Source organism: Osmerus eperlanus, chromosome 6 (genome assembly GCF_963692335.1).
Source record: "Osmerus eperlanus chromosome 6, fOsmEpe2.1, whole genome shotgun sequence".
Lineage (NCBI taxonomy): Eukaryota > Metazoa > Chordata > Actinopteri > Osmeriformes > Osmeridae > Osmerus > Osmerus eperlanus.
In genome coordinates, this window is record NC_085023.1 from 13,179,481 (window position 1) to 13,189,624 (window position 10,144).

At 44.2% G+C, this 10,144-nt stretch overlaps 2 protein-coding genes across 2 annotated transcripts in view; both read left to right on the top strand.

Moving 5' to 3' along the window:
• The window catches only part of sncga (synuclein, gamma a), an 8,211-nt gene extending 2,711 nt beyond the window's left edge, over positions 1–5,500 (top strand). Inside the window, exons 2-5 of the mRNA XM_062463614.1 lie at positions 927–968; positions 1,135–1,262; positions 3,350–3,393; positions 4,021–5,500. Coding sequence (XP_062319598.1) covers positions 927–968; positions 1,135–1,262; positions 3,350–3,393; positions 4,021–4,033 — 227 coding nt within the window. The 3' untranslated portion in view covers positions 4,034–5,500. The remainder of the gene's footprint in view (positions 1–926; positions 969–1,134; positions 1,263–3,349; positions 3,394–4,020) is intronic.
• Positions 5,501–8,071: 2,571 nt separating this feature from the next.
• On the top strand, positions 8,072–10,045 carry zgc:193505 (uncharacterized protein LOC559113 homolog). The gene is made up of 3 exons (XM_062463596.1): positions 8,072–8,231; positions 9,146–9,430; positions 9,625–10,045. Exons 1-3 carry the CDS (start codon positions 8,159–8,161, stop codon positions 9,654–9,656), a joined length of 390 nt encoding a protein of 129 aa, XP_062319580.1. The 5' UTR covers positions 8,072–8,158; the 3' UTR covers positions 9,657–10,045.
• Positions 10,046–10,144: the final 99 nt, after the last annotated feature.

Genomic DNA, 10,144 nt, shown 5'->3' on the forward strand with positions numbered 1-10,144 from the left:
AGGAGCACCACAACAACGCGTTGCCCTGTTTGCCCCCTTGCCCCTTTGAGCTGGAAGCCATGTGTTTGAAAGTCTCCCCCCCCACACACACACACACACTCAGCACCATTCCTCAAAGTCAAGAGTATCATGGTTATTGTTCTCACTCAACAATGGGCTAATTTAGCCCTGCTGGGACATGGAAATTACCATGAGCTGGTCTCGTCTTAGGAGGACACACACACACGTGCACACAAAGACACACACAAAGACAAACACACACAGAAGCAAGACCATTGCATCACCTCATGTTAAGAGAGCACACACACGCACAGACGCAGGCACACATACATGTACTCCCACTTTCAGGCGGTGCGTGTGGAGCAAACTGAAAACGCCGAGAGATGCAAGGGAGGTCGAAAGAGAAGTCGACAGCGTGTGTAGAAGAGAGAGCTGGAAGAGCGATAAGAGATCGAGATCTGCTCCACGCCAACTCTATTCAGTAGCCCGAGTGGGCTGGGCCGGCCGGCACACCGCAGGCTCCAGAAGTCAGTGGCTGGAGGATTGGCTGACCTTCCCCTCCTGAAGCAGTCTTTGTGAGGAGGACATGGGCTGAGGTCCAGAGGGGCTTGGACAGACGACAGCTCTGTAGCACGCCCGGGAGAGAACACAGGCCCTCTTAGACCACTAGAGCACATCGTCACTACTCAGAGAGTAGACATTAAGAGTAGCCCCTCGATAGAGCGAGTGTGTTTGTCCATTCATCCTGAAGTACCTGGGGGATGTTGATTGGTTGTCTTTTCAGTTCCAGTGTTTCTGCTTTCTGTGTCGGTTTGCCTTTTGGTTGGAGGTTAGGTGTTGTTGTTTGATGTGTACAAAGTGCCCAAGGACAGTCAACAAGGTTGGCACGATCACACTTATGAATCGATTGTTCTTCTGTTTTATAGGAAACAAGACAAAGGAGGGAGTGGTATCAGGAGTGAACACAGGTAAGCAGAGCGCCACCTATAGGTCAAAGACAGGCATTGAACTACTTTTATACATCACTTAGTACGTGGTTTTTAGCACCTACAGTATCTGAGAAAGGCAAAATTGGATTGAGGAAGGTTTCCATTCAAACCTGCAAGATGACAACTTCCTGTTCCCCTCTCCCAGTGGCCCAAAGAACGACTGATCAGGCCAACATCGTGGCCGACACAACAGTTGCCGGGGCCAACGAGGTGGCTCAACAGACAGTGGATGGCGTTGAGAACGCGGCGGTGTCAACCGGATTGGTCAACCCGGTGAGTCATGTGACTCCCCGGCTGTCTCATACTGTTTTTTGGCATCAAGTGATGTCGACACTTTTTTTCTACCTCCTTAGGAAACTTCAGATCATAACTGCTTAGTCTGGAAGAGGCCAGATCGGATCATAGTCACAGTCGCTCAATGTTTGTCAAGTCTGTTTCGTCATGGGCATTTTTGTCGTGTATTTCTGTGTTTCGCTCATGGAGTATTCATGTGTACACTTGTAATGCGTGTGTCTCTCTCTCCATCTCTAACTGTGGTGTCTGGCTGGGGACAGGAGGATGAGGCGCCTGTCACAGAGGAGGTGCCTGATTGGTTGGGAGTGTTTGCACAGCATGTCGCTTGCTGCCTTTAGTACCGCCGGTTTTACCTGCTGTAACTAGCAGCTACAGGGCTATAATAAGCTTTGCAGCTTTTCCTAAAGTAGAACACTGTTCGAATGTGGTTTTGGTCTTTCAAGTTGCTGCCAAAATATTCCATGATTCTTGACACTCATGCTCTTAGCGAGAAAGCCCAATTTAGCAGGCCCAAGTTACCCAAGCTAATGTCAAGGCCATGCTGTTCTTTTACAGTACTGAATGATTATAAGTGTAAAAGAAGTATGAGTCAAAAATAACAAATCAAATAAACCTAACACATTGAAAAGACAACGGACATGACATCATAATGTAGTGGATAGACCACGATGAATATGAATATTTTTTGGCCAAGTTTTCATTTGAGCAGCTTAGGTTTTCAATCCTTATGGAAGCTGCTTCGTGTCCTAGCCAGTGTTGAGGGTGAGCCCTCCCTCTGGTGTTCAGGTATTCCCCAGCGGTGTTCAGTTACTAACCCCCTCACACACACAAGGCTTGTCAGAACACCCACACTCCATGCTGAGACAAGGACCTTTAACAGAAGCAGCACACTGATATCTGGCATGATACCTCTTCTGAATCCTTACCAGTGTGTGTGTGTGTGTGTGTGTGTGTGTGTGTGTGTGACTGTGTGTCTGTGTGTGTGCACTCTTATAACTGAGTCTTTAGTGTGTGTGCATGTGTTTTTATATTTACATTTACATTTAGTCATTTAGCAGACACTCTTATCCAGAGCGACTTACAGTAAGTACAGGGACATTCCCCCCAAGGCAAGTAGGGTGAAGTGCCTTGCCCAGGGACACAACGTCATTTGGCACAGCCGGGAATCGAAACGACAACCTTCTGATTAGTAGCCCAATTCCCTAACCGCTCAGCCATCTGACTCCCTTTCTAGTGTGCACAATTGTGTGTGTGGGGGTGTAGTTTGTCTTAATCTGAAAACACGATCCATCTTTAATTAAATCCACAGCTCTAGCTATCTCCACACCCCCCCCCCCACACCCTCACCACCACCTCTCCTTCTTCTCTCTCTATCTCCTCAGCTGAAAATATTGTCTTCAAAGGTCTTTTGTTTGAGTGTGTGTATGTGAGCACAGTGAAGGGTATCATTAGTGATACCAACCATGCCATCTTGTATCACAGCCATTGTCATAGCAACTGTTTGAGTGCTCTGGGTATAATGGCATCATTGTCACCCATCCTCATAAAGATTACAATCTTAATCACCACAGTCTTTCTACTAATGACAACAAAAACCAGAACATTCATGTGCCTCATATAAATGTTTCAAATCAGGTTGGATTTTCCTCACTATGCAACCATTAGACCACTTGAGCATTCAACATTGTAATTATCATACTAACAACAACCAACTAACAACAATCATGAACATTCCTTCTCAAGAAAATTACAGGTTCCAGGGTAACAACCTGCATTAAAAATAATATATATTCTTCTACTGAAGCCCGACCCAATGCTTGGTGCATAGTTCCACTAAAACAATTTTCATTTTAAATAGTATGTATACTAACATGCATATTTCTTCCAGTCTAACTGAAATGTACTACTTCACACCCTCAGCTCAAATTGCATTGGAGGAATGCTAAATTGCATTGTTGCCTGTTCCTCTTTGTCTTTGTAATTGAACTTGTAGTACTTGGAAGTCTCTGGTGAGTATCGATTGTGGTACTGCTGCTAACCTCCTCTCTCTGTTTCCCCAATCCCAGGCTGATTTCTCCCACACGGAGGGAGCGGCAGAGGAGGGGGGGCAGTAGGTAAGCTGAGTGTGTGTGTGTGTGTGTGGTAGAGTGTGTGTGAGTGTGTGTGTGTGTCTTTCTTTCTCTGTGTGTGCTCATATACATGCATGTCTGTGTTATGACAGCTACATCCCCTTGGATTAGCCAGATGCTGACTTTATGTGCTCTGAGGGAGGGCTGCAATTGCGGTGACATTTGACATTGTGTCATAATAACAGCAGAAGTTGTACTGGAACAATGAAGGTCATGGGTATCACCAGGGTGGGAATAGGGAGAGTCCAGCTCTTTAATGTTGATGTTTGAGTTTAGGACTATAATGACCGTTCCGTGTCAGATCCGTGGAGCTGGATGGGGCTGAAGGGATGTAATGCCATCTGTGAGCACAGTATGTTAAAACAAGTGCAAATAATGTATGAAACGAAAACCACGCTTTGCCTTTTTACTATATTATTGTTCTTTTAAATATTTTTTCAATTGAGGAGATAGCGTAAAGTTGTAATTGCACCTAAAGATGCTGCAATGTCCACAACTAAGCCAAAATAGATATATAGCGTCGGGTTAGTCTTTCTATCCCATTTAAATATCGGAATGTATGACATCATTCCTCATTGTTCTGTCCTTGTCCATTTGTCTTCCCTCAGGTGTCAGTCCTGAGCGTGAGCTGCAGCGTCGTCCCTCTCCTCAGTTTGGGTTCAACTCTGCGTGAGCTGCTGGTTGGCCCTCCCATCTCCGCCTCTGGATCCCAGAATGCTTTCTGTTGTGTGACTCAGTGAAACTAAACATTCAGAGAGATTTCCCCCTCGCCTCTACACCGCCCCATCCACAACACACCCTCTACCCTTCCCTGCCCCCCTCAACTCACCCTAGCCCCACCATTAACCCACCTCATCACTGTGACCCCCCTTTCCAGAACATCAGAACACACACACACACACGCAAAATGCAGTGGCACTTAGAATTACTTTGTAGAACCGTGATCATTTCCCTGCTCTCTCTAGAGGTTTAGCAAAAGTGAAACTTTCTGGTAGTGTGCACGCTGTCAGCTAATGTAACACCTGTACTTATACAGTAGATGTACTTATATTGGTGTATGCTTTTTGGTCAGGATTGTTGATTAAGATGTGTTTGAAGCCTGTGTATTTAACCCATTGTGTCTTATTGCCTGATATTTACCCCCGTCCCTTAATGTGACAGATCAGGGTTCAGAGTTAGAGCGAAGGTGGAGAAAGGGTTAACAGCAGCACTGCCCAATCCTCCTCCCCCCCCCCCCCACTTCCACTGTGTTCTTCCTCGCCCTTCCGTTATTTTTTTATTTTTTTTGACCAAGGAAGTCCTAAACCTCAGGGCTCTGTTGAAGTATTATAATTAGAGGGCTTTCGTAGGCAAAAGTTTGTATTGGAAATATGTAGGTCATAAACAGATGTTGTGTACCTTCTCAGCCTGTGGTGTTTACCATCCACACTTTCAGCTTGGATTTCCTGTCATAGTCAGCAAGAGCATAGGCGGAAATCCCGGGGGGGACAGGGGGGACACGACCCCCCAATCCTGGGAAAAATATGATTTGTTCCCCCCAATAAATCACTGTAAACATAAGGACATTTCAATAATATTAATAATATATATTTAACATATAACAATGTAGGCTATGTGTTTTGGTGTCCCCCTCAGGAATTTCTCTTGAGAAAATGTCATATAATTGTCCCCCCCCCAAATTTATAGCAGATTTTCGCCACTGAGCAAGAGGGTTCATGATGGTGAGGGGTTTCACCAGGTTACATGTAAAACTGTTACATGGACCCTGCTGTGTTAACCTTCTATTATAGATGGTAGAAAGAGAAATTAATTTAAAAAAACTGTGTGGTTATATATATTGACTTTGCTTGTTCCAAGATTATTTTCCTCAAATGTAGATATATGAATGATTTGAAAACGTTGCAAAAATAAGTAAATACAGCAATGTATGTCTCTACAAGAGCCACATTTTACAGTGATGTTATACTTTGGTCTTTGTCATCGTGCTTTCACTCTGTGATAAGCCACACCGTCTGTCACTCAACCGGGTGCTCTGGCCCCTCCCCCTGTCTTCTGTCTGCTCTTGGTCACTAAAAATAGGTCTTTTAACCATTGAAGTGTTTGTCTTTTGAAGTCGTCGAAAACAAGACTGCATGTTGCCTTACTAGCACCCAGACACATAGCCTCTGTTACTTCACACACTGTAAAAAAAAAACACATTACACAAATTGAAGCACACACACATATAAAAACACACTCACAGAAAAATAAATGACACAAATGTACACAAACACACGGAGATGCAAATTTGTGTTGGCAATTTGTGTTGCATCAAAGCAGACTGCTTCTTTTATAAAACAATAAAACTGAAATAAAGATTTTTTTTTGGAAATCCAGTACGGTCGGTCTAATACTTTGTGGAAATAAATCTCAAAATTGGGACCCTAAAATGTGTCCTGTGTCTCATGCCAACAGACTTCGAGCAGGTCCAATCAGACGGGTGGGATCAATCCTGTATGACTCAATACGACTTCAATCCGCGCATTGTACAAACATTCATCCATCATATCCACATCGAACCGAAATTCTTGACGAACGTGTGCTAAACTATGTTTAAAAAAAAATCTCTAACAAACGCATACATACTCCCAGCTGCCCTCTGGTGGGGAGAGAAGAGTGAAGGAGTAGAGAAGGGGGGACTAGTGCACTTGGTTATGGTTAAAACAGGCACAGTGGCATTTATTATTTATGCCACATGTTCCATGCATCCATTTGGATCAGTAAGCGATTCCACAGGGAGAGCCAGATACTGTACTCTCTCTCTCCTCTCTTACACACAGACGTACACACACACACACACACACACACACCATTGAAGCTTCCTGCTGTCACAGAGAGAATATGTACAAAAGTATGCGTGACCTCTTTTTAAAGAACACAAACAGGAAGTGCAGTAGTTGCATGTCACGGCATTAAACCAACCACAAAAGCCGAGATGCATTTCAAAGAAATACGGGGTGGTACACTTGAGTGAACATTACACCGCTCACTTTTAGATTGTCAGACAGGTTTGTCAACAAAAAAAAAAGGAGGGGTGAGGTCAGGTCAGGTGGTATGCCACTTCATCATACTACTTCAAATGACTTCAAACGGTTCCAATGGTGTATGTTAAACATTGGAGGAATCTAATGTAACCAGCTCTTGATTCTAATGGTTGATTACATCGTCCATCATGAAGGTGCAGTCTCTCTAATACACCTATAAATACAAAGAAACACTGTTGAATTCCACAATAAAATGGGTGGATAGGATAGATTACCAGCCAGTGTGCCTCCTGATAAGAGCCACCCCCATGGCTGATGAACATGAAACTGCGGTAGAATGAGGACAGACGTGCGAGACACATCTATTAGTGTACATCAGGGCGGGATGACACGTAGTCTCCACCCAGTCACACACGCAGGAGACACGCACCTTTTCAACAAAACAGACCAACCCTAACCCCAAGCTCAAGTTACTCATTTGCCTTGAGGGGATAGGGTTGCTATCCTCCCCAAATATTGATTTCTAGCTTGTATAGATCCTAGATGAATAACTTATACAAATTCCCTCACAAGTCTTAAACTAGAAAACGTTTTTCAACCATTTTGAGAGTTTCTGTTTATTGCTTAGCTGTGAAAGATCGTCCAAGCACCATCAAATATTGATCAACGACTGCATTGAAAGCTATAAATACAGATTTTTGCATAGTCACCGTCTCTTCCTACAGTGGGCAAAGGGAAAAGGAAAGCTTTGAAGCTAAATGACTCTTCCAATTTCCTAATTTTCCATTCAAGGGGCATTTTTAACATTCTTACACAAAGCTTTTTTTCCCCTGGTGGAATCCCGTGCAGCTTTTCTGCATGTGTTCGTTCCTCATTTCGTCTGTTTGTGAGTACTGTATCATCGTAGTGACTCATCTGGTAGCTCCAGCATTTCTAACAAGGGAGGAGGCAGAGTGGCGTGCCAGTCATTCCATTTACCCACAGCCAGTGCCCTCCCCAACTCGCTCTCCAGCGACACAGAAACAAACACAGTTATTTGAAGCAGCTACCAAGCCTTCGGCCATCGACTGTGAGTGAAGAAGAAAACCTTTTCATCTCACACACAGGTGCAGGGAGCGGCAACACACAGAACACACATACACGTGCAGGACTGGGGAGAACATGTCTCCAGGACCACTAGTGCCCCAGCTTGGAATCGAATCCAGTGCCTTCTTGTCGTGAGGCAGCAGTGCACACTGAGGGTGTTCACGTCAGTGCACACGTTTTTTTTCTTACACTTTGAAAACGGTTATTACATTTCTAGTTTTAGAATTGACAACTTTAGGACTCCTAAGTCTCCCTGCACTCAATAACCCTGTGACCATTTTCTCACGCCAGTGCCTCCAGTGAGTGGAAAGTCTCTCCTACACCCATACTCTCATCTACTCCTCTCTGCTTGAGCTCCTCCCTTTTTACACTGAACCCAGCCCTCACAGGTTCTTTTCCATGACAAGCCCCCTCAGGGGTGAGACTAGTTCAGCCTGTGAGACCAGTGAAGCTCGTCTTCCTTCCTCCCCTGCTGTTGTTTTCAAGGGAGACCACACCCTAGCCTTTCTGGCCAATCAGCAATGCCCTCAGAGGCGTAGGCATCAAGAGTGAGGATGCCAACTTTTAAGACCATACACTTTTTCCTCTCCTCACACACTCTCATCCAGATTCAAACACGCACCCTGCTCTCGCAAACATGTCTTTCCTGTCAGGAATTCTCGGTGGTGGTAAAACAGATAAAATGGTGGACCAAGCTGTGGATAAAGTGGGTAAGTAATGACAAGGGGAAATTGAGAAAAGTCAGGGATTTCTGGAGCAGGGAGGCTGTTGTGTGTCATTTCTTCTGTGCCCTTTTTTTTCTTCTCTGTCCTACTTGCATGGTGGTGAACAATGGCTTCAACTGGGTGTAATTTAGGTCAATTAAATTAATTTTACATTTAAATATACACATTTATACAACAGGATAGCCATTTAGACGTTTACCAATAGACTCCTAAGAGCTTTACATGCCTTGTCTTCTGTAGTAGGAAAATAGTGTCTCACACAAACTGAAAATGGGCTTAGGGATATTTAGTTTTCAACACTAGTAAATAATGGGACAGGCTTGTTTGTTTAAACCCATCCCTTCAGGAAGCTTCTTTGTAAACATGTCAGCAGGCATCAAATCGATCTGATCTTCTCCGTCCGCAGTTTCCAATTTACCCTAATGAAAAGAGGGAGAAAGGAAGAGAAATGCTTTAGAAGTTGATTGGTATCTGGAACCATTCTGCATGTTGATTTCATTTAGGAGGAATTTGTGTCATGTTGTCTCGTCCTTTGTCGTTCAGGCTGCTACTGTACGATCCTAATCCCGACAATTCTGATGTTTACAGAATAGCCGTGTACAGAAGAAGAACGTAGTTACCTTTTTAATGGTTAAAACGCTGTCTTGCATTGAACATGTAACCACATAGTAACATGCGCCCATAAAAGGCCAAACCAGGAAGTTGGCATTCAACACAAAACACATAAAACCACAGATGTTGCCTTGATGTTGTTGTTGTGACTGTTCCCTGGGTTCTCATAACCTTTTCAGTAAATACATTAGATGGCATATAGTATCAAAGGTGCACTACACACCATGCAGGTTGCATGACATTATTGATTTAATTTATAAAGGTCTTTGTTGATGTTTTTGCCGCAGCTGTGGTGGCCAAGACGAAGGTGAAGGAGATGATGGGAGGAACAGCCGCAGACGGCGCAGCTGCGGGAGGAGCAGCAGCAGGAGCAGGAGGAGCAGCAGGAGCAGGAGGAGCAGCAGGAGCAGCAGGAGCAGGAGGAGCAGGAGGGAAAGCACCTGCAGGAGGGAAAGCACCTGCAGGAGGAGGAGCCGACATTGGAGGAGTAGCAGCAGGGGCCATGGATGCGTTCTCCGGAATGTTCTCCGCCGATGACAAGAAGGAGAAGAAGCCAAGCAGCGCAGGTGGAGGTGATTAAAGCATAACTACTCTACCATTCATTATAGAATGTACACGCACACACCATCCACATGGGAATCATAAACATACGGTCCAAGGGTGAGAATATTTCCCACCGTCACAATTGATCTGCTATTTCAAAGACATGAATAGTATCAAAATGTTGACGTTACAACATTTGACATTGTCCACTCTTGTCTCTCAGCGCTTGATTTGGCTGACTCGTTGGACTTCTGATTAGACGACCACGACGACATCCGCGGAGACCAAACACTGTGGTTTGAAGAGTCTCTTCAGCTGAGCTCCATATGAAAGACATTCCTTGTTACCTAGACTACTTTGGCGGAACCCAGAGTATCCACATTCCGCTGTCAGGCTGCACAGTTTATGGAGTTTTAACTCATTGTTAGACCACTGGTGTCCCTCAGGCATTGGTACACCAATATGCTATATATATGCACTTAAAATATCTGAATTCTTGATTCTTACATCAATAGGTTTAACTAACTAAACCTTTGTCGAAGATCATAGTTTGTCCTCATATTGTTTAACCTCATTACTCAGTTGATATTGTGTAATTCTGTTGACACACGTTGGAAAATAAAATGTTGATTGGAAATCTGAAAGGTTCATGTTGAGTTTTTTTAAACATGATAGTGCCAAACATGAAACAGCAGCAGGATTCCCCATGAGAAATGTGTGACCAGTTCGATTCAATTGCAGTC